Consider the following 24,554-nt stretch of genomic DNA (forward strand, 5'->3'; position numbering starts at 1 on the left):
GGCCGAGGGAGCCGGCGTACCGCTTCCGGGTCATGTGGCCAGCATGAAGGACTAAGCCGCTTATGGCAATCCAGAACAGCGCACGGAAACGCGGTTTACCTTCCCGCCGGAGAGGTACCTATTTATCTACTTGCACTTTGTAGTGCTTTCGAACTGCTAGGTTGGCAGGAGCTGGGACAGAGCAACGGGAGCTCATCCCATCACGGGAATTCAAACCGCCGACCTTCTGATCGGCAAGCCCTAGGCTCTGTGGTATATATATATATATATATATATATATATATATATATATATATATATAAAATGTATTTATTAAAGATTTTCTCAAAACATACAAAAATACAAAACACAAAAAGAAAATACAAGACATAAAAAATACAGAATACAAAAAGTACAAAAATACAAAAACAAAAATTCTAGCTTCTAACCCTTATTTCCAATCTATTGACTTCCTCATTCCTCCTCCTTCTGCGATTCTTTACATATCATCCATAAAGGTAAAGGGTAAAAGGTAAAGGGGCCCCCTGACCATCAGGTCCAGTCGTGTCCGACTCTGGGGTTTGCGGCGCTCGTCTCGCTCTATAGGCTGAGGGAGCCGGCGTTTGTCCTCAGACAGCTTCCAGGTCATGTGGCCAGCATGACAAAGCTACTTCTGGCGAACCAGAGCAGCGCACGGAAACGCTGTTTACCTTCCCGCCGGAGCGGTCCCTATTTATCTACTTGAACTTTGATGTGCTTTCGAACTGCTAGGTGGGCAGGAGCTGGGACCGAGCAACAGGAGCTCACCCTGTCACAGGGATTCGAACCGCCGACCTTCTGATCAGCAAGCCCTAGACTCTGTGGTTTAACCCACAGCGCCACCTGGGTCCATAGTAAACTCTAAATCTTATATAATTTCTAATTATTACTTTTATATTACCTTATTTCTCTATCTTTTACATCTTATCCTTTTATATTCTATCTAAATCTTACTTCTTAATTAAATTATCATTAACTTCTAACAATACTTATTTCACACCATTGTATTATCTACAACCTTTATTTTATCTCCCTCACTTCCATTTTCTTTTAACACTGTACATGCGGTAAATTTCATATTATGCTTCCATAACCTTTCCCAATCTTCCACCATGATGTTATGCCCTACATCATTTGCCCATTTAATCATTACACATTTTGTTTGCTCATTTTTTGTATGCCATTCCAACAATAAATTATACATTTTTGATAAATTCTTACTTTTTGAATCTAACAATTCCATTTCCAATTTAGACTTTTTCATTTGAAAACCAACTTTTTAAATCCATTTTATCCATTTCATTGATTTGATGATATTGTAACCAATCATTTACCTTATTCTTCAACACCTCATAAGATTTTAGCTTCATCTGATCACCTTCCTCCACTAAAATATCACTATATTTAAACCATTTTGTTGACATGTTCAATCTTTTCTGCATCTTGGCTTCTGTCGGTGAAATCCACCTGGGTGTTTTTGGTTCTAACAAATCTTTATACCTATTCCAAACATTATACAAGGATTTTCTAATGATATGACTTTTAAAGCCTTTATGGACCTTAACTTTATCATACCATAAATAGGCTCTGTGGTTTAACCCACAGTGCCACCCACTAGCAGCAGTTAATAGAAGACTGCAGTATGATGGAGCTGCCAAGATGACAAGGCCCCCCTCTTGGCCTCACTGATTTGGGACAAAGCAAAGCAAAGAGCAGCAATACATTTGGTACCAGCTTGGCTGCAGGAGTAGCTGGAAGGAGGCATACAAGATGCCACCCAACTATCTTAGGGACTGCACTCTGGATTTCTGTAGGGTTTGCTCCTTAGTCTTTTCTTCTCCCAAAGGTGTCCCGCAAGGCAGCGGGTATGGATTTTTCCTCAGGGTTTACTCCCGAAGCATTTCTCACAAATGAGTATAGCCGCAAGGCAGCGGAGGTTTAGCATCAGTTTTCCTTCTCCTAGATGGGCTACCTTCCCAGGTTAGCAAATCCCATCTACCCCTCACTTCTCTCTACATCACATGCACAAACCACCTTCTTGATCTCATCTGCTCAATCTGCTTGAACCTGTCTTTGCATACAGGGGAAATCCCTAACTCACCAAGGGTTTGAGGCGAATCGGCTACCCTCACCTGGTTTAGCCACACCCCATGAAACAGCTTCAAAGACATCAGGCCTGCATTTGAGAGGAATCTTCTTCCAGGCTCAACAATTAATCCAGCAGTCCATCTAAATTACAAGTCAGAGTGATGAGATGAGGTGGATCAGCAATAGAAGTTCGAGTTTCCCCTTTTCACTCAAAGGGCCTGCTGATCCTTAGCAACTCTATAGAAAATATGTTACACATTTGAAAGCCTTTTTAACTACTCACAGAACCCTTCAGAAGCAAAGAAGCTGATAAAATAGAACCATATTTATCCCTTACCCAAATATCTAAGCCTTACAAACCATCTAAAGGTAAAGGGACCACCGTGACCGACTCTGGGGTTGCGGCACTCATCTTGTGTTATTGGCCGAGGGAGCTGGAGTACAGCTTCCAGGTCATGTGGCCAGCATGACAAAGCTGCTTCTGGCGAACCAGAGCAGCACACGTAAACGCCGTTTACCTTCCCACTGTAACGGTACCTATTTATCTACTTGCACTTTGACGTGCTTTCAAACTGCTAGGTGGGCAGGAGCACAGACCGAGCAACGGGAGCTCACCCCGTCGCAGGGATTCGAACCACCGACCTTCTGATCAGCAAGCCTTAGGCTTTGTGGTTTAACCCACAGCACCACCCGCATCTAAAGGTAGGTAAAAGTAGTTCACTCCAATGTATATACAATTCTTCTGCAGCTCCCTTGATGCATCCTAGAGATATTAATGAACTTTTGGGTATTAATGGAGATCACAGAATCCTATTAAGGTAAATGCCTTCTGCTGATGTGTCATGAACCATCCTCAAGTGGGTAAGTTGCAGCCATTTTGTTTATTTCTAAAAAGATGGTTCAACTTCTCAGTCTTGAGTCAAGGCTATGCAAGTGCATTGCAAAGAGGAGGATGCAGCAGTGAAAATTCAAAAATACAGTAACTTTTTTTTAAAAAAAGTGGAGCCCATGTGGGAGGCTGAGGGGGGTGGGTTACAGGTGGTCAATTTTGATCATTATGTTAATGAAACTATGCGAAGGGTAGAGACTGCTATGAGTACAACTTTGTGGAGTCCTTTAGGTGTTAGAAGGTAAAGGTATGCTTTCTTTATGACATTTTCCACTAACAGTTTATTGGAATGGAAGGTTAAAAAAATACACAGCTTTCTTGCCAAGAGGATAGCTAATCGAAATGGAACAAAGGCAGGGAGAACTGAGTGGCAGGTTTTATAACATCAGTAGGAGGAAGGAACACATGAAACTAACCCCAGAGGTTGTAAATATAGATTTTTGTATTTGTTTATTGTTTCTTGTATGTAAGAAACATTATTGTACAATTTACACAGCTTTTAAGTTGTAAAATGGTTAAACATGTGTACAAAATATACTCATTTTTAGAAAAAAAAACATACTAAGAGCCAACAACACTGGGGATGGGAAACAAACAATTCTTCAATTCAGTGTGCAAATGTTTTATAAAAATAGAAACACTAGCTCTACAGGTAGCATTTCATGATAAATTATTTAAATAGCATATCTACACGAACAGAAGATTAACTATTCCAACAGTAATGAAAACAATAATTTATACAAATACAAGGAATGGTATGCAGGATGACGGGGTGAAACCATCAAACACAGTATCACAAATTGTTCTCAGCATTGCCTCAATGCTGTTTTCTTACTGGGAATATGTATTTCTGCCAAAAAAACAAAAACAATCTTGACTATATACAGCTTGCAATCTTTTGTTTCTCCTTAATACTACAGTAGCTTTAAATTTCGTTAGATATTTAAACTCTGCTTGATCCAAAGGTTTTTCTCTCTCTTCCTTTTCTCAGTCACACAACAATGAGGTAATATTTGTACATAAAGTTTCACCTTTGACATTCTTTTTTTCTTAGTAAGAAGAGGCTCGTAGATAAAAGTTTTGCTGCCCCTTATACCATGAGCAGTCTTTCTTAATTTTTTTTAAAAATGCTCCTGAAATCCCACCTGTGAGGCACTTATGTTCCAGCAACCACACGCTGGTATCTGAGGTGTGTGATCTGCAAAACCAAACATTCTTATGCCATTTCTTCCTTTCGTCTGCCTCCTCCCTACAACAGGGATTTTCTTCTTTGTCTGACACATGGACTGGCAGAATGCACTAGCAACATACAAGTATAACAAAGGTGATAAAGGCAACAATCCATTGATAGCATCTCTCATGCAAATCCCTCTGAAATGAGAAGGGTACAGACTGACAGTGGATTATGGCCAGTGTTAATAGAAAGCTATTACCTCTCCAACAGGAGAGATCTGGGCAGTTAATATTTAAACATTTTTGTGGTTTGGCAATGCAGCAGCAGGGTAGGCCCACTAGGCTACTTTGCCAGCTCTCTTGGTATAGAAAGAAAGGAGAACACACTGATAACAAAACAAAAAGCCAACCTCCCCCTCTCCCAACTGTGCCCCACATTGCTTCTGGAAAACCTGCTCTTTACAGCTAAAATATATTCACACACTACTGTCTAGATTCGCTATAGAACAATAAATAACCTGTATTTACAATCTTACAGTCATGGAGACATTGCAAAATTATTGGATAGTCTTGACGCATTGTTTTACTGTTTTAATCTAGAGTCCTTTGTTATTCATAACAGACAGGATAGGTAAAAATAAATATTTTACATTTTCTTTATCTACAGTTCTACAAAAATCAATGCTTTAAAAACATGTTGTTTTTTTAAAAAAAGTCCATTGCATTTTGTAGAAAAGAATTTCGTATTTAATTGTGTTTGCCATCTTTTGTGCCTTTGTAACCATAATATAAGAAGAAGAAACATAGTTCCTTGAAGGCCAATACAAGTGCTAAGTTGAGCTGAAAGTGCTTTTTGGCACTTCAGTGTTATTGCTACATCCGCACTGCCTGTTGATGGTATCAAACCTGTGCATGTTTGTTATCATGCATTGGCACATGTAAACTTGCTTTCCCCCTCTGTTCCTCTGCATCCCCTTTCTCACTAAACTGGTGCAATCCAGTGTGCCAATATTGTTACCCCTCTTACCCCACAACTGAATTTTTAACATTTGTTAATGCTGCCTGGGGCTAGCCAGCTAGTTTTCCGATGTAATCAAGCCAAGTAGTTCCTTATTAATTGAAAAAGATTTAGGCTGTAATCCTATGCATTCTTATGTGAGAGTACCTATCATTGGGACTTGCATAGGAGCAAACATGCAGAGGATCAGGCTATTAGTCAGATATGTAACAGTCCCTCCAATTAAGATGTAAACCCCAGGGAGAATAGTCCCCTTTCAGAGAGTGAGGCATTTGCCTCCAACTTCTGCTAGTCTCTTTCCTGTCCCTCTCATCTCCCACAAGCTGAAGTATATATTTCATTTTTAAGTAGTCCACAACACAGCATAAAGATAGTCTTATAACAAAAGTGCTACTCCGTTGGACCTCCAGTTAAAAAGAGGCAGTGACAATGCCCAGCTACACAAATGCCTTTCTTAGAGAAGTGACTATTTGCTCCTGAGGCAAGGAATATTCTTATTCACAAAATACATTTGTTTTCTTCTGTGCCAACAGAGGTCAGAAATGAAGTGTACTTTGCTGTTTTCTCTCTCTCTCAAAAGCATTCTGTTGAGGCAGATCATGTATTTTGAGTCTCTATTTTGTAAAGGCAGAAGAAAGTGAAGAGCGAATAAAAAAATGGTCCCAGGGTTTGTAGAAACTAAACTTCTCAGAAGGTGCAATACAGCATTTCAAAATAATTTCTGCATCAACTGCCTTTGTGATCACGGATCTGCAAGAAGAAAAAATAGTAATTTGTCACTCTGTTTACACTGATATATTAGTAATTAAGCAGCTACAATTAGCTTCTCAATTGTCGGTTTTGCATCTTAAATAGTAATTGCACGTTTCCCTTTCAAAATGTCAGATGTGTAGCTGAATTGCTCCAAGCTTTTTTATGAAGTGGCCACCAATGCAACACAGCTATCTAGCTCTGATAAAGTGAATTTTTGCATATCACTAGAGGCTGTTGAAAGGGACGCCAGTGGTGCTGTGGGTTAAACCACAGAGCCTAGGGTTTGCCGATCAGAAGGTCGGCGGTTCGAATCCCTGCGGCAGGGTGAGCTCCTGTTGCTCAGTCCCTGCTCCTGTCAACCTAGCAGTTCAAAAGCACGTCAAGTGCAAGTAGATAAATAGGTACCGCTCCGGCAGGAAGGTAACCGGCGTTTCCGTGCGCTGCTCTGGTTCGCCAGAAGCGGCTTAGTCATGCTGGCCACATGACCTAGAAGCTGTCTGCAGACAAACGCCGGCTCCCTCTGCCTATAGAGCAAGATGAGCATGCAACCCGTCGTCTGCGAGTGGACCTAATGATCAAGGGTACCTTTACCTTTACCTAGAGGCTGTTGAATATAGATTCAAATTCAACAGTTCTATTTTCAATGGCAAACCTTGTGTGCCGTAAATATTTTTACATCACTCTTGATATTAAATACATTATTTCCCCTTTTCCAAGCTGATGTTTGCCATTAAACTGTATTTTCCCCTATAGGTAACAAGGGTTGTAACCAAAGAGTTACAGATTTCTTTACCTTTTTATCAAAACCTTTTGAATGTGTAAAGCTAAAGTGATGGTGATATTTCACCAGTAATTTCAGGAAAACAAACTCAGCTTCAGAAATATGGATTCTTACCTTTGCACTCATATTTAAGATCTGAGAAGAACACCATTTCTTGAGAGAAGACAAATAATCCTAAACGACCACCAGCATAGGTTTTATCATAGATTGGTCCAGAATCAGCCATGATCTTCTTTCCTTCAAACATTACAACTCTGCAGTAAAGAGAAACAGTAATTAACCTCAGCCATGATATAGAATGCTTATTCTGAAACTATAAAATTAGCTATTGCCAAATTGTATTTGTCCTTCTAAAGCTGTTTTAGAAACTTTGCAAAGCTTACCTAATGTAACCAGTCTTTGGTCTGTGACTCAGACGCCATCTGTAGGCAGTGAAATCTTTCCAGCCTATATGGTGAGGGTCATGCCACAGAGTCCGCACCTGAAAAATAAATACGTAGTTAAATTACACATGCCATTATGCTGGTACAAGTCTTTGAAATCAACTGTATGCTTGGAATGTCATTTCAGACATGGATTATATGTGTTGTGATTTCTGTTGTCTGGTCGTTGACCATAATAAAGATTGAATTGACATGGCAAAAGGGGATGAACAGCATGCCCAATGGCCTCGGGCTTCCTATTCTTTCTGTTTCTACCTGTCATAAGCATTGATTGAATACAGAGCAGAAATATTTGCAGGCCTCCCACTCTGTGGGCAGGTTGTGCATTTTGTCCTCTGAGGGAGGAGCCTGAAGCTAATTTTGTACAAAAGAAAAAGACACAGGAAACACAAACATTGCTCTTCCTGTTCCACCCACTTACCACATTTGAAATAGCCTTAAGTGAATGAATGATGCTGTTAATTGAATTGTTCAAATAAAATCCCATTTGTACTAAATGGAATTCTGAGAGTTTATTCATACAGTATATTCGTGTCAAAGTGAGCATTCTCATGTGGACAAACGGAATGTGTGAATCAGCAGTGATAGATGTAAACACCAAGGACTGAATCCCATTAAGTCATATCACTGAAACAAATGGACATGACTAACTTAAGTCCATTGAGTTTAGTGGGCCTGCTCAGAGAATGGTTTAGTTGGGTACAACCCTCCTCTATGAATTGAATGCAGAAAGTTAATTTACATTACTCCTGTTGTGCACAAGACTTTTGAAAGAGACTTGTGCGTTCTCATCTTACACTGTTGTTTAATATCATCCTTCAAATCTGATTTTTCTTTCTACAATAGTAATATTCCAAGGATTGCAGAAAGGTAGGTTTTATTTATTAACAGAAACAATCTCTTACCTGTCCAGGAGTATTTCCAGTGTGCCACAGTGCATTACGGAGGTGTTCTCCAGGACCTGTGGTGGAGTTCACTACTTTGATAGCAAGACCGGAATATCCCTGAGCTTTGGTTGGTGTTGGATCCCAGTAAGACTGGGTGATTTGCTTCCACATGACGACATAAAAACGGCTACTGGACTGATAACCAAACACAAAACCAGCATAATCATCATCCCTTTCTGTATTAATGAAGAATGTGCCGCTGAAATCAACAGCATTAAATTCATCAAAGCCTGAGTGAAAGGGAGAAAAAAAAGGAGATTTTTTAGTCTTTCTTAAACTGCAAGAATGGTCAGCCCCCCCCCCTGATTAATTAAGGCCTTGGCCTCTTCCAAAGGCTCACTGGTGTGAAGTACTGTATTTAGAGATTCTACCATAAGACTTCTTTGCTCTATTGTCCTTTGGCCACAGGTTTTCATGTGACTCTTTGGGATATGGAAAGATTTGCTTTGAAGTCATAGTGGACGTAGCAGATAGGTAGGACCAAACCTATTGCCTTTACTGCTCTGCTTTCACAGAGGCAGGCAGGCTTAGGGCTACACCACTATGGAGGGATGGAGACTTTACAATCTGAATGTAAGGGAACCATTTGTTAAATAATATTATGCAGGCAAGTATTGTGTGTACTTTCAACTGAGCCTTTAAGTGGATAGTTATCATCCAGAGACAGATGACACTTTCTACAATAAACACAGAAAGGAAAACCCCAAATCGCCTGCTCACCAACTGCAAGTCCAGGATCACAGTTGACAGTCTGAACCAGTTCTTTGCCTTGGTGACGAACAACCCAATTAGGATCATTCTGAGATGTGCCCTTAGGATCCAGGGGAACCATCTGAAATCGGCGGAAATCTGTCTCACTGATGTCAACATTCTCAGGGCAGATGTCATGAATGTCCAGCACCTTGTCTTGGTCAAAGTCATCTTTGCATGCATCTCCACGCCCATCACCTAGCCCAAGAGGAAGAAAGGAAATGATGGAGGAGTGGGAGAGAAATAAAAAATATGTGAGAGTTTAAAAAGGAAATGTGCATTTCAGATTGGCGGTAGGATGTTATACTAAAATATCTAATGTAATTAATCCAAGAATTTAACTGTGCTACTGAAACCACCATTACTTGACATCAATAACTATTATACTAGTTACACTAACAAACACCATCCAAAGTGCACATTTGATAATTTCCTTAAACTTCTTTTCTCTCTCCACCTATATCCCTTTTAAAATACAGTTCCGGGCCCAAATCTCCAAAGGCTCCCCAGTCTGCACAATAAACACCCTCTCACAGCATTTCAGTGAAATGTGTGGATCCATTCACATGGAGCTGCTCCATCTGAACAAGCAGGATATGTTTTCTTGCCATTAAGGATTTCCCGCCCTTAAAAGGATGATTAAATACTACACTGTGCGTTTAATTTAATGCTAGACAATCCCTCCTGGTATAGTTAGAGAAGTTGGCAGTGAATAATTTCTCTTACCATCAGAGTCAAGTTGGTCTGGGTTGGCAACCAGTCTACAATTATCTTTGTCATCAGGGATGCCATCATTATCATCATCGTGATCACAGGCATCACCTTTTCCATCCTTGTCATGGTCAGCTTGGTTTGCATTGGGCACATAGGGACAGTTATCGAGATTATTTTGATGGCCATCTTCGTCAATGTCCTGGTTGCTATCGCATTTGTCCCCTATGCGGTCAGAGTCAGAATCAGTCTGAAAGGAAAATGGACGAACATGTTCAAGTAAAGCATTTTAAAAAGGGCACCAACTAGAACTATCTTAAAAAGAATCTTACTAATTTAGACTGTCTTGGCCCATCCAGTGGCTTCTTGCTAGTGAGGTTCCAATAGTCAGGACTCCAGCTGGCTATCATGCTAGTGGAGGGTAGAGCTCTGCATAGGCAGTCCTTGCATGCATGGAGCTTTACTGAAGTGAACTAACAGGTTGGCAGGCGTAGGAGTTCTCTTTGTATGCTGGTATGACAGCTATTGCACACTTGATAATTTGCTAATGTTAATGTCCACAGACAAAAAAAAGGGAAAGAAAACCACCTGTCCCAACTTGTTTTGGGTTATCTTCAGACATCTTATTGCCTAAATGTATTCCTCAAAGCACCAGGGCCTGAGAGAATTGTGTGGTTTCTGCCTTTACTTGGCATGGATTACCATGTAATTTCCATGCCAGAATGTGTTAATCTCTTGTTTGTTTACTTTTTCAAATGAGATAAAAGCGCCACTTTCTGCTTTATTGTGCACTTTGTACCTTCTGGGCACAAATGCTGCATAACTGGATGAGTATTTTCTATTTACCTCACTGCTATGCCTGTGTTAAGGCTACTGTTGTACAGTAATTACCCACTGTTAAGGTAATACCCACCATAATGTTTTCGCCACATACCGATTAAATGGTAGAACATTCTTTTATAAGTGTAATGATATAAAAGTACATACAAACTGCAAATAGTACATCAGGCCAATTACTTTCTGAAATACGGCCCTAAGACCTCTAGATGCAGACTACTACATTAATCAGATTGCCCTAAGTTATCCAGCTTTGTGTTACTGCAGGTTTGGCTGATGGTCCATTGAGAAATATAGTCACACAAAAATCAGCTGATCACATTAACTGCTAGCTAACGAGTGGCATTTTCTGCAACTTAAAATGAGTCACCTGAGACACTTCAGGAATACTTGCAGTCCATTCAAAATTAAAAAAAATCCTTCCAGCAGCACCTTAGAGACCAACTAAGTTTGTCATTGGTATGAGCTTTCGTGTGCATGCACACTTCTTCAGATACAGTCCATTGTCACTGTGGTCTGCTATACACTACTTTGGAGAGAACCCTTTCCTTAAAAAAAAAATTCTAGCAGAAGTACAGGGACATTAAAAACAGATTCTTTTATTGTAAGCATCCTTTTAGCCAACACTGCCCACAGGGCAACATGAAAGACAGATCAAGATTCCTTCAATTTTGCCGAGACCACTCAAGCATCCAAGGTATGCCCCTGAAGCTATTAATCCTACTGCCTTGTACATGACAGGACTGCACAAGCTTCACCCATTGCTGCCTTAGATCTAGCAAATTAAATGGGATGGGTTGGGCTTCCAACCCATCTCTTATTTCCAAGCCTTTAAACAGGTAAAGTTTAATTAGGTTATATATATTTATGGTGGGATATGCCTTTCAGCTTTCCTAATAGAGGAGAAAACAACTTTGTGATGTAAGTATTCTATATAGCTTTAACTTCTGTCCTTAGCAAAGCATTTTGTGTGTGTTTGTTTATGTGAATCTAAATTCACTGCCCTCTTGGCCTCAGGACATCTTGTGTCATGGATATACATTCCTTGCAAACACACTCTTCATTGTTCAGCATGTGTTCTGTTTTAATGCTAAATATCTGAAACATGAGTCTGACCAAACTGCGGGAGGCAGTGGAAGACAGGAGTGCCTGGCGTGCTCTGGCCCATGGGGTCACGTAGAGTTGGACATGACTAAATGACTAAACAACAACAAATCTGAAACATAAAGAGTGTCGTGCTGTAGTGCTGTGCAGGTTCCCTTATCTTAACCAGCCTATATTTAATGAAATATCACTGTGATGATACCAGAGCTCTTTCCCCCCATTTGGTAGTTATGCTACTAGCTGATGTGGCTTCAATACAGAATGTATGCTTTCTACAGTGATTCCAAACCATAATGGGTGGTATTCAGCTAAGTCCTACTCAGAGTAGAACCCCTGAAATTAATGAACTTAAGCTACTCATGGTTATCCATGCGGTTTTTCTATTAGTAGAATATACTGCATCTAACATGACATACAGAAATGATTTATGCACTTGGATGCCTCAAAAAAAAGAAATCAAGGTTTTCCACACATGTCCCAGTTATAAACAATTGTGTATTCCTCATTAGGCTGCCAACTGACATATATTGCAGGGGTGTGTGTGATAAATAGCAGATATCAAAGAGTTAATAAAAAACTGAATGTCCATGTACATTTATAGGCCAGAGAATTAAGCTGACCTGATCTGGATTGTGTTCCATAGGACAGTTGTCACACTGGTCTCCAACACCATCCAAATCTGTATCCTTCTGGTCCACATTATATACATACTGGCAGTTGTCTCTTTCATTAAGAATGCCTAAAAATACAAACAGTTTAGATATTTTAGTAAACTGACTAACATGTCTAAATAGTACACACTTATAGTGGGACCAAATGAAGCTAGTAACTAAAAGGAAGTAACTAAAGCAGGCAACCCCAAACTTCGGCCCTCCAGATGTTTTGGACTACAATTCTCATCATCCCTGACCACTGGTCCTCTTAGCTAGGGATCATGGGAGTTGTAGGCCAAAACATCTGGAGGGCCGCAGTTTGGGGATGCCTGAACTAAAGGAAACCAAGTTAATCTTTGATCTGTCTAGTATCATATATTAACACTGTTAGAACTAACGCAATAGTTACCAATCATGTGGCAGCCCATTTGTTCATGGAACAGCTACAATCCAAGTAGGACTAGTGCTGAAACATGCTAATATTACAGGGTTGGATCCAGACTTGTATAGAGCAACTTTCTACAGTTCTCAACGTACAACATATTTGGTCCATGCAGTGAGCAAAATTTCACATCAGCAGTTGAATGTGGGCAACTTGTAGATTACTAAGAAGAAAAAGCAACAACAAAACCGTACCATCTCCATCAATATCCACAGCACACGCGTCTCCTTCTCCATTGTTATCAGTGTCTATCTGATCCGGGTTGTGATTGTATGGGCAATTATCACAGCGATCACCAACATCATCCCTATCATAGTCATATTGTTGTGGATTGTAGATGAATGGGCAGTTGTCCTGTAGAAGAAAGAAAATAAAGAAGCCATGTTAAAAATACATAAACATACAAGCATGCATGCACTTTTAGATTTATAAGAAATTTGTTGACTATATTTATTTGAATAAAGGCAGTAAGCAAAGGCATTGATAGGACGATATCCATATGGACAGTGTGACAGAGAGAGCTGAGAGAGAAGGTAAGGCCAGTCCTCTGTGCTCTGGAATTTTCCTATCTACTTGCTGAAGCAGAATGATGCTATAATCTGAAGTACCAAGTAAATCTCAGGCCTTTTAAAGCATGGGATCCCTACAGCTGTTGAAAATACAAAACTCTGATAATACTTTACTGTGCTTCTCTTTAAATGCATCCCCAAATATCAGTGCCTGCAATTTCCCACAGTGACTGCCAAGCTGACGTTCTGCAAATAGCCCCCAGGTATGGGGCAAAAATGAATATTATCTAAACCACAGACAGAACAGGACTGTTTCCGCGAGACTTACTCTGTCATCTACAATGTTGTCATTGTCATCATCATTATCACAAGCATCACCAATTCCATCCTTATCATAGTCTTCTTGCCCAGAATTGGGAAGGTTGGGACAGTTATCCTGCAGAAAAAGAAACATAATTATTTACTATCCACCTTTAAAGACAACACAGCAAGGTGGTCAGATTGTCAGATTATATTTCCTAGATTTTGTTTTTGATGGTGTCAGTCCATAGTACCATTCGAATATACTCAAAAGTATGTACTCTAATTTATCCTGAAAACTAAAGATGAAACAGAAATTTCCCCAAGACATTTCAGATTGTCCAAAGTAGGCAACTCTAAAAGCTGTGTATGAACCATAATCCAACACAGGTGTGATTTCAACAAATTTATGCATAAGCATATTGAACTTTAAAGTAGATTTTGACTCAGGTACACTAACTAACTGAGACAGTTTTTAAAATTTCTTTTAAGGTATGGATATTATTGCTCAAATGTTCGTGGTGCATATGTTCATTCAAGGCTCTAAAGTGTGTGTGTGTGTGTGTGTGTGTGTGAGTGAGAGAGAGAGAGAGAGAGGGAGAGAGAGAGAGAGAGAGAGAGAATATGTAGAAATTGGCTTACTTTACTGCAGTGGTAGGTAGCATTGGCAACACAGGGCAGGTTTGTATTTGGCCATCCATCTAAGTCTGTGTCTTCTCCACAGATAATGCCATTACCAGCATAGCCTGGCTTACATTCACAGCGATACATGGGGTCACTGAAGATGCCAAGGTAAGTGCACTTAGCATTCTTATTGCAGTCATGAGTTCCATCCTTACATGGGTCACGTGGTTTACAGACCTAAGAGACCAAATGGACACAAGAAAATTATGATTACATGCAAGAAATGTGTCTATCATTTTGTCATTTCAAGATAGCAACACATGGAAGTCTTTATGGTTTTTGTTTTAAAAGAACAAGGCATCCTATGTGAATTTCTATATAATATGTTAGTTACTAGCTTAGGCTGGGATGTGTTCACATACAGAGAATGTTTATTTATTTCAAATCCATTCATCTACAGGTCCCCAGACCACATTCCACACCATTCCCAAGGTCCATCACCCCCATGAGCAATTTTGCAAGAGTTATGGGGGGCTGCAGAGGGAAGAGGTGGAAAAACTAGGATCCAAGCCTTTAATTATAGCAATATCTGAAGATGGAAGTGTGGAAGAATATTCTTAAAGCTACCATGTCATGATGCTATTGCTTTCAAGATTTTAAAAGCATTCATTCTAAACAAATTTAATTGAAGCACATAGTATAGATACGTTGTCCTTGGAGCCAGTCTATGCTATGCATAAAAACTGGCATGAACTAGGCTGTACAGGCCAGGCCCCATTTCTTTCATTGTTGTGGCTGCTAGGAAAGTACAGCTATGATCATGGTAATGGTGTCCCCCCCCCCCGATTCACATTAGCTATTATCCATGCAGATCTGTGCGTAAAACCACGTGGAGTAATGCAGTAGTGTGAATTCACCCTAGAATTCTTTTCAGGTGTTAAATATATGCATACTCTCCTTTCAGAGCAACTTGAATTTCTAGAATAATGCATTAAACTTGTTCTTTCCCCCCCCTCCTGAGCATGTCTCATAAATGCGGGGGGGGGGGCTGAGGTTTTAGGAGCAGGGACCTTTTCATATTTTGGCAGTACCTGCTTGTTTGCTATTGCATTCTCCACACCTCGACCAAAGGGCTGTGTTCCAGAAAAGCGTGGTGGGCAAGGTTGGCAATGGTATCCAGGCTCAGTGTTCTCACACCTGTGGACTCCACCAATGACAAAGCAGGCATCTGGGACCTCTTGGCACTGGAGTATGAAAGATGGTGACAGAGGGGGAAAATTAGCTGTAGGTTTACTTACAATTCAGTCCTACATTTTATATAAATAAGCAATTCCAGTCCTCTTACCTCATCAATATCTTTGCATTTAATTCCGTTTCCACGATAGCCAGCTGGACAGGCACCACATTTCCAGGAACCATCAGGAAAACTAGTACATGTAGTTCCCGCAAAGCAAGGGTTAGACAGGCACCCATCTGAGAGAAGATAAAGGTGACATTCCAGAATGTTATTAGCCTTGTGCAGGGCAATGGTGGCGAGCAAGGTAGATAAATTTAACAAATACTCTTCTGTGTTTTTAAAAAATCAGCTCAGTTTTAATTTGACTTTCTTTCCACTGGTTGTTCTTTTCTACTGTTCATTTCTACTCTACTGTTTTCTACTGTTTTCTACTGTTCATTTCTACTCTAAATTACACGAGTAAGAAATAAGATCAGCACTGTCCAGCATACAGCCAAGATGTGGCTGTATCTCGATTCCCCCCCCCCCCCAAATGGGAAAACAAATAGTTACATCCTTCTGAAGATGACAGAGCAGAGCTACCAAACACCATTTTATACTTCGAAATAGGTCATTACTCACCAATTGGGCAATCCTCCTTGTTGCAGATCTGGGTGTCCTTAGTATCACCAATACAATCCTTCCCTCCATACTGAGGCTCAGGATTGTTGCAGAGACGACCGCGCTGCTGAAGGCCCCCTCCGCAGGTGACTGGACAGGTGTCCCATGGTGACCATGGTCCCCAGTTCCCATTTACTAAAGAAAAAATGATTTTCTTAAAAAACAACTATTAGCATCCAGGGAACAGAGCACAACTGCCCCCCTTGGTACCTTCATATGCCTAATCACAAACAGATCTAGATGTTGAAAAATTCAGGCTGTGATGTTCCTTTAAAAAAGGGTGGGGTGGGGAAGTGCCATATCAGCAGATTTCACATAAGAAATGCCCTGCTGGATCAAGCCAAAGCAATGTAGTTAAGAATCCTGGTCTCACAGTGGCCAGCCAATTGCTATAGAAAGGCCATGAGCCAGATCTAACTGCAACAGCACTCTCCACACTTGTGATTCCCAGCAACTAGAATGAAGGGGCATACTGCCTCCAACAGTGGAAGCAGAACCCAGGCATCATGGATAATAGTCATTGAAAGCCTTATACTCTGTGAATTGGTCTAAACTCTTCCAAAGCCATCCAGGTTGGTGGATATCACTCTGTCTTATGGGATCCAATGCCATACCTTAGCTATACACTATTTACCTACCGCGTTTTTCCGAAAATAAGACACCGTCTTATATTTATTTTTCATTAAAAATAACCCACAGTGGCTTATTTTCAGGGGAGGTCTTATTTTTTTATTACGCGTCCAGCCTCGCCTCTTCCTTGGGACCCTCCAGAACTGTGCCTATCACTATGTCTTATTTTCGGGGTATGGCTTATATTGCGCAAATGCTTAGAAATCCTGCTATGGCTTATTTTATGGGTATGTCTTATTTTAGGAGAAACAGGGTATATAACAAGCAATGGAGTATTGGAAACATTAATTATTGCACAGAACACTCATCTTTTAACACTGAACTTACTTGGGCAAGGGTCTTTCTGGCATGGTTTGTTTTCTCTTGCCTCTCCCTCACACTCTTTGCCACTCATCTGAGGTAGTGGAGAGTTGCACAGCCGGATTCTAGTGATCACTCCAGTTCCACAAGTGACAGAGCAGGAAGACCAAGGGGACCAGTGGCTCCAGGCACCATCCTGTTTGACTATAAACAGACACAGCTGTTACCAACTAGGAGGATTAAAGCTCTTTTAAGCGATTTGTAGCTTTCTTCTGGCACTAGCGGCAATATAGAATTGCTGGCATTCAATTCAAGTAAGAAACCAACATATTGCAATAATAGAAATGCAATGTTACACACTTGGTACTGAGAGTCATTACACTTGATGCTGTGCATGTCAAGATAAGCAATCATTTACACAGTCATTATACAATGATTTACACAGTAATTAATTACAGTAGCCAACTATTTTATCAGCTCCTTTTGTCAGCAACGAATGTTTTAGATTGGCAATTTGCAAGCAACTTAACAGTGCTAGCATGAAGTATTAATCAGAATTTCTCAACATATTGCAAGCTCAGGACAAGAGCATTGTTTTCAAAGTAAAGAAATGAAATGCTTACATCTCTTATCACATTCCTGCATATTGCAAATTCGTGTTTGTACAGAAGAGCCTTCACAGCGATGGTTGATTCTATCACAAGAGCGACCTCTCTGTTGAATGCCATTGCCACAGGTCGCAGAGCAGGTCGTCCATTCAGACCAAGGAGACCAAATGTCATCTGCATAGTCACTGGCTGTAAAAAGAAGCAATTCCCTATTTAAATCCCATGCAACAAATTTTCTATCACGTGTTTGATTTACAGTATTATATTTCTATGCCGCTTTTCATTCAAATGAATTGCAAAGCAGCTTACAAACAATAAAAAACAGTAACATGATAGAACATAATAGAGCACAAATACAGCAGAAATCATAAATAATAAACAAAACATCAGTAAAACAATTACAATCTATAAAACGTTGTTAACAAAGCAACAACTAAAAAATAAAATATCAAAATTGAAGCAAAAGTCATATTATATGCTGGGTTGATTTGTTATTCTATAAAACAATATTAACAACATTAATAAAATTGTAACCAAAAGATAAACTAAGTATTGTTAAGTTCAGACACACACTCTTCACACCCCCATGACTCATAATTTTTCACTCCATTTATCTCATTAAAACACACTGTTCTGCACTGAAACATTTTTCTAATCAAATAGCTTCAAACCTACCTCTATTTCTTGTTCATTAAACTTCATGAAAACAATGGCCTAGTCTGCACACAACCCAAAGTAATGACATAGTAAACTATGGTTTATTAAACCATGGTGTAGTGTTATGTGCAAACCCTGCCCAGCAACGTAACTATGGTATATTTGCTGCCATGGCAGTATATTTTACAACACAGCTTCTAGTGGAACCAAGTAGTTGAAAATGTTAAGGAACCTAAACTACTTACGCCAACATCGTGGGCAGCATTCTCCATCAGGAACGGTGGCATTGGAACAAGGCATGAGAGGGCAAGATACTTTATGGCACATAACAACAGAGTTCTAAATAAGGAAATACAATATTGACAAACATGTATTAAAATTTACTCTTTCACCTCATAATGGCTTAATGCTAGAATTATATCAGAAATGTTCCTCAAAGATATTTTGGACCAATCTAGATACTAATTATAATTCTGTGAAACAGTCTCACAACCCCTTCCCACCCTGTTTATTAAAGTAATTTTAGAGCCTAACAAAATCTTAAGATTGTATCAGGTGCTATATAAAGAACCACAGTTCAATTCACATTAAAAAATAATCCCTATGAGAGAGAGAGAAAATTAAACAGCCCCTCCTCTTGCTAGAGAATCAGCACCTTTTCAGCCTGAGGTTCTTTTAACTCAGAATTCAATGGACTAAAGTTCCCAGATATGTTCAGGTGTTTACCTGGACACATGAATGCTCAAAGTGTGTGCAGATGCAGCCTTCAGAGTGTCCTTGCACATATCAACCATCCAAAAACACACTCCAGCCTTCCCCATGGCAAATCGAATAATCACAAATTATATTAACAGTAAGGAGACCTTACCTGGCAAGTACATGTAGTACAACTATCTGTGGTCCACTCGGCTGTGTTTTGGTACATAACATCATTATGGATGCATACTCCAGGACTTGTCCTATACCGAGTAGCACCCACTTCCTGAAAAATACCATCCTGAAAAAGAAAGTTTTAAAGTGGATTTAGATCAATCTGAATTTTACACTTAAAGAGTAAAGAAATTACTTCAACAAATTATACTCAGTCCCATTAATTTTAATGAATCCTGCTTCCAAATAAGGGCACTTAGGCGGCAACCATAAGAACTTAACACTTGAATAGTGCGCAGCTCGCTTCAAACATGGGACAATATCGTACTGCATGTATCAGTTCATACATGCAAGTTTGCCATTTTTTTTTCAGTTGGGTCCCTTTTGTTGGACCATATGGGAGATTTTCAAGGTAAAATAGTCTATTCATTCACCTCCATGCTAGAAATGGCTGCTGATTGTGGTCGGTAGTATCTACTTATGTCAGTCCACACTTAAGTTAGTCAGTCTGTGACATACAAACAGCTTGGAGATGAAGTTCCCTGCCTGGTCCCCTGAGGAGGATTCTTAATCACCACAGGGGAGTGTCTGTTTACAAGCCTGCCTTCTATTACATGCAATTGTCTGTTTGCAGAATATAAGCAGCTGGTGGCTTGTATGTGTCAAGTAGCCCTTAGATACCCATTGTCCCTGTTTCATTATTGTGTATTTAACAGCCACTTACCATTTTGCTGACTGAATCTTTAAGTGTTGTAACCAGGGCACGCAGACTTTGCAATTCTATAAACACATTGTTTAGTTCATCACAGGAGAATCCACAGATTGCCTGGATGTCTTTTGTTTTATGGCCAATGTAGTTAGTGCGGATGGCTGGACGGGAGCCATTCATGGGATTGTCCAATATAATAACTCTTCTGGTGGCTAAAACAAAAGGGAAAGGGGCATACATATTATAGAGATATATAATCTCACAGAATCAGAGGGTAGACTAAAAAAAATACATAGCACTTTGCAACAGAAGTTTCTTAGTTTACAATGCTTTGCAGTTTACTGTGTGATGAAACTTCTCTCACTGTTCTTTCACATACTTCAAATACATATCTTTAATAAATCAGCAAATTTGGAGACATATTGCAGACTTACAGCTTTCACAGCCTTTGTTTCTCAGGATGGCTTCCACTGTGGTTCCAAACACAAACCGCATATTCTGCAGCATTCCCTTAAAAACAATGCATTTATTGTCAGCTTTTGATGAAAAAATGGAAGGGTAGCATTGCCAAAAAAAAAAATGCATTTTCAAAATATTCTATTTACAATTGATACAAATTTCCCAATTTAAGTGGAGTAATTATTGAATAAAGAACTTTTTCAGTGTGCTAAAATGAGGAGATTTCTGCACATGAAGCTAAAAGAAGCAGGGTTTGTAATGTAACCCATATATTCAGAATGGTAGCTAATTATAAAATTCCTCTCCTTCACATTGTCTTCTACATGGACAGGGATCAGTTGTTAATGTAAATATGAGACTCGCAGGTGATTTAAACCTCACATCTGAAAGGAACATTAGATATTTTTGCATCTGGGGACAGATTTTTTTTTTTAAAAAAAACCCTCTCTCTTTCTCTAACACCAAGGGCAGATGCTTCTTTCTTAATGACAGAGAAAAACCAGGGGAAGGAAATATCACTGTCTTTGGAATCTGTTGCTTCAAATTTGCTTCCTAGCAGAATAAAGTCAGATCCCTGAAATAAACTCACAAACCTGCTACCACAATAAAGGCAGCTTACCTGGAAGTTGTCATTGACTCCCCCTTTGGCAATGCGGAGTCTGGCACTGCTGGCCAGGTCCCTGGTGAGGATGTTCTGAATAGGGATTTCCAGCTCAACATTCATCAGTTTCTCACACCCCACGTAGAGCTGAGCCTGATCTTCCTGGACTAGGAGGGTGATGTTGTTCCACTGTGCGTTGGGCAACTCAACTTCCTCCACCGACACCAGACTCTGGTTGCCCTCCTTGGGGAAGACACTCAGGTCCAAGGTTTTAGCCTTGCCATTCAGCACCAACTTGAAGACATAGCCAGAGCCGTCTTTGCGCTCCACAGCCAGCAGCGTTCCAGGGCTCTTCTTCATTGGGCGAAGGTTTGCTAACAGAATGAAGCCCTTCTCAGCTTGGATGGCATCAAGAATGTCTTGGAATTTGTAGTCAGGAACAGCAGGGATACGGTTGGCATCATCAATGCGGTAGGCAGGGCTGGATGTCTCGGGTCCCTTGACTGGATGCACCCCTAGTGCCTTGCGAGCTCCCTTGCGACTAAGACCAACTAACTCAAAGAGATCGAAAACACTGTCATCATCACCATTTTCTGGCAGGAGAAAGAGAAAGAAACAGAAAACACTGATTATCGGCTTCTGTCAAGAGGTTGAGAGAGAAAGCGGAAGTGTGGACTGATTATCACAGGCTGGGAAAAGGATTGTATGGAGGTGAGTCAAAGGAACTTCTCATGGCCAGACTTTCCAGAGAAAATATTCAGCTCCCAGGAAACAAATAGTTGTAACCTGCTTTTCAGTATCTATACCAGGGGTCAGCAACCTTTTCCAGCCGTGGGCCAGTCCACTATCCCTCAGACCATGTGTGGGGCTGGACTATATATATATTTTTTGGGGGGGGAATGAACAAATTCCCAAGTCCCACAAATAACCCAGAGATGCATTTAAATAAAAGGACACATTCTACTTATGTAAAAACACGCTCATTCCCAGACCGTCTGCGGGCCGGATTGAGAAGGCAATTGGGCCGCATCTGGCCCACGGGCCTTAGGTTGCCTACCCCTGATCTATACCACCCCCAGTCTCAGAGCAACTCTCTGCCACAGTCCGGGCTCTGCAGGAGGTTAGCAGTGATGGAGGAGAGTCTGCAGTGGTTCCAGCCAGTTTCTCACACACTATCGCCTCACTGGCTGAACTTCAGGGTCTAAGGGAGCAAAGAGCTCTTTCAATCCATGACCAGCTACCCTGGAAAACCAGGAATTTCCTGGTGAGGTAGGTTCCAGGAATTCTCCTCGCCTTCCTGGCCCTCTCAAGGGGCTCTGGCTGAGGCAAACTGGAAAGAGATAAACAATGGGAGCCTGTCGAGAGAAGAGGGCAAATGCCAGGAGACTGTGTGAGGGGAAGAAGGAATGAACTCTGGGCTAAATAGGGAGGTGGGAAGGCAGTTGTGCAGGCTGCCAGGTAAAGAGAGACAGCTGAGTTGGGGTGACTCACAGAAGCTACAAAGCAGCTTGGGGAAAAGGGGTTGGGCATGCCCTTAGGCGAGGCATTGGAACAGTGCAGGGCTCAGCTCAGAACCTGGGCCCAGGGCCAGGGCTAAGCCTTGGAATAGGTGAAGTAATAACCATTAAAAAGTCCTGCGTGCTTTGCCTTAAGACACACATGTACTGTATGTGGTGGAGAGACGACGTCCAGGGAGCCAAAGGTGCATCTCTTCTTTGAAATTAATGCACGTCTGCGGCTTCCTCCCCCTGCCCACCCCTCCCGGCCCCGCTCGTGTAGACACGAGTCTGGAGCGTCCCTGGTGGAGGGCCCAGAAGCCCACAAGGGCTTGTGTGAGCCACCCACAGGAAAGCGAGCGCTGAGGGAAAGAGCCTCCTCCCCTTCAGGCGCCAAAACCGCCTCACTCTGTTCAACTCACAGGAGCGAGTCCGCCAAGCTGCGAGCCCTCAGCGAAGAAGCGGCCCGAGGGGAGGGAGCAGAGGGCACCCAAGCGCTCTCCGGAGCCACGTCCCCGCGCTAGGCGCGCCGCGCTATTGGCCGGTCTCACGAGACTCCGCGCCCAGCAGCCACAAGTGGCAGGAGGGGGGAAATAAAACTCCTCCTTTCGGGCGCCCGAGGGGGGAAAGGTGAGGGGCTCGCGCAAGGCTCCTTCGGAGTTTCTTCCGAAGTTTAGTCACGTCAGTCAACACAACCTAAGGACCTAGGAAGCTGCCTTAAACTGAGTCAAGAGTCCAGCGTTGTCTACACTGACTGGCAGGGGCTTTACGCTCCAGAGTTTCAAACACCCCTGTCAGCAACCAAACCCGGGACCTGCTGCGCGCAGGGCATGGGCTCTAGCAAGGACATTGCCTACTGCCCGGAGAAGAGCTCTGTGGAACCCCAACGCTTGTTATCCTCGCAACACCACTGCTCCAGTGCGATAACCACCAAAGACGCCGCGAATCCACCCAATAGGACGCAAGGGATCGCTGCCCACTGCAGCCACTAATCCCGGCCGAAGCCCCGCTCGCCTTAAAGAAATAGCCGGGCTACTCTCCGAAAGCCAACGCCACTACAACGGTCCCAGCCCGACCTTTAATATTATTAACAAGGCACGAGTCACATCTCCCTGCCAAATCTAGGCTGAAGTGCCTGCCATGCCCCCGCCCTCCCGAAATTCGGATTACCTGGAATTCGGTTCGTTGCGCAGACCCCCAGCATCAGGAGGAGAAAGAGGCCGCCCGGTAACTCCATGGTACGGATCGCGACCCAAAGGAGCGACCTTGAAACAAGAAAGGGAAACCGCAGCCTGGTTACTCGCTCCAAAGGTCTCGGGCTACACCCGCGTTAGCTTAGCGGCAGACAGAAAGAAATCGAGCTGAGAGGAAAGGTGTGCAAAAGATGGGAGGGGGATGGAGACGATATACAAAGATGAAAGAGAAACAAAAAATACAGGGGGGGGAGAGACGAAGGGAGGATGGAAAGTGAGGGGAAAGAGAGCGGGAAAGATGCATGCTTCAAAACAAGATCACCCATAATAGTTTAATATTCGTCCTCATTTGCCTTTGCGCATTCGAAATATTACTGCAAACTTGCAAGAGGAAAGCTGGCTCTTCAGCACTTACCTTTGTAGAAGTAAGGAATCCGAAGAAGTAACCAGCCCTAAGAGCAAATATCTCTTGTAGTAACCCAGCCGAGAGAGGTAAATATCCTTGCGAAGCTCTCGGACTTTCCGATATGACCCTTAGTTGGGTTTCGTTAGCGCCTCTGGCTGTGTGGAGCCCAAGCGAGCAATGCCCCTCAGCCCAGGTCTCTCTCTCCCCGGCTCTGGAGCAGTCCGAGAGAGAACGAGGGATCCTTGGATTGTAACGGGTGATCAGTTGCCTGCAGCCCTCGCAGGTTCCCCTTGGCTCTCACTCCTGGCAGCTTGCACTGGAGCTGCTGCAGGAGCTTCGCTCGCCTTTAAGGGGTCGCTCGCATTCCTGAGAATCCCAAGAGCCAATCAGCAGCCGCCGGGCAGGAAGCGGGCTGGTGTTTATCCAGTTACCTCACAACAAGTCAGACAGACGCACTCCCCCCCTCGCAAAAAAATGCAAAAGGAAATGGGGGAGAAATGCGTGAGGAAGGTGGGTGGGTGGGGAAGATCTTGCCCGGGATCAATGGGGCGTTTTGTCCCTGCCATCAATGGGATGCTGATGGCCTTAGAGCGGGGATTCCCACTGTAACATTTATGCAAGATACCGAGCGCAGGCACAGTTAGAGACCTGCTAATCCTCGCTGCGGGCTGTTGGGCATCTCTCTCTC

The 24,554-nt window shown here is 42.0% G+C and overlaps 1 protein-coding gene across 1 annotated transcript; it reads right to left on the reverse strand.

Moving 5' to 3' along the window:
• Positions 1–3,428: 3,428 nt before the first annotated feature.
• On the reverse strand, positions 3,429–24,184 carry THBS1 (thrombospondin 1). The gene is made up of 22 exons (XM_035110875.3): positions 23,876–24,184; positions 23,438–23,532; positions 20,790–21,364; positions 20,146–20,221; positions 19,727–19,923; positions 19,001–19,129; positions 18,378–18,471; positions 17,491–17,664; positions 16,895–17,071; positions 15,899–16,072; positions 15,386–15,513; positions 15,132–15,284; positions 14,059–14,277; positions 13,445–13,552; positions 12,802–12,961; positions 12,133–12,251; positions 9,587–9,821; positions 8,831–9,058; positions 8,069–8,340; positions 7,104–7,201; positions 6,835–6,974; positions 3,429–5,936 (listed from the first exon to the last, which is right to left on the reverse strand). The coding sequence occupies exons 2-22, from the start codon at positions 23,502–23,504 to the stop codon at positions 5,929–5,931; spliced, it is 3,531 nt and encodes a 1,176-aa protein (XP_034966766.1). The 5' UTR covers positions 23,505–23,532; positions 23,876–24,184; the 3' UTR covers positions 3,429–5,928.
• Positions 24,185–24,554: the final 370 nt, after the last annotated feature.

The sequence above is a fragment of the Zootoca vivipara genome, chromosome 1, assembly GCF_965207765.1.
Source record: "Zootoca vivipara chromosome 1, rZooViv2.hap1.1, whole genome shotgun sequence".
Classification (NCBI taxonomy): Eukaryota; Metazoa; Chordata; class Lepidosauria; order Squamata; family Lacertidae; genus Zootoca; species Zootoca vivipara.

What these genes read in the sequence shown, in the direction of transcription:
- THBS1 (XM_035110875.3), bottom strand. Translation starts at nt 23,504, where the DNA reads ATGGAGTTACCGGGCGGCCTCTTTCTCCTCCTGATGCTGGGGGTCTGC. An exon ending in GCAGGAATGTGATAAGAGAT is followed by an intron (nt 17,072 to 17,490) that starts GTAAGCATTTCA and finishes GTCTGTTTATAG; the next exon opens with TCAAACAGGATGGTGCCTGG. An exon ending in CCAGAAAGACCCTTGCCCAA is followed by an intron (nt 16,073 to 16,894) that starts GTAAGTTCAGTG and finishes TTTTTTCTTTAG; the next exon opens with TAAATGGGAACTGGGGACCA.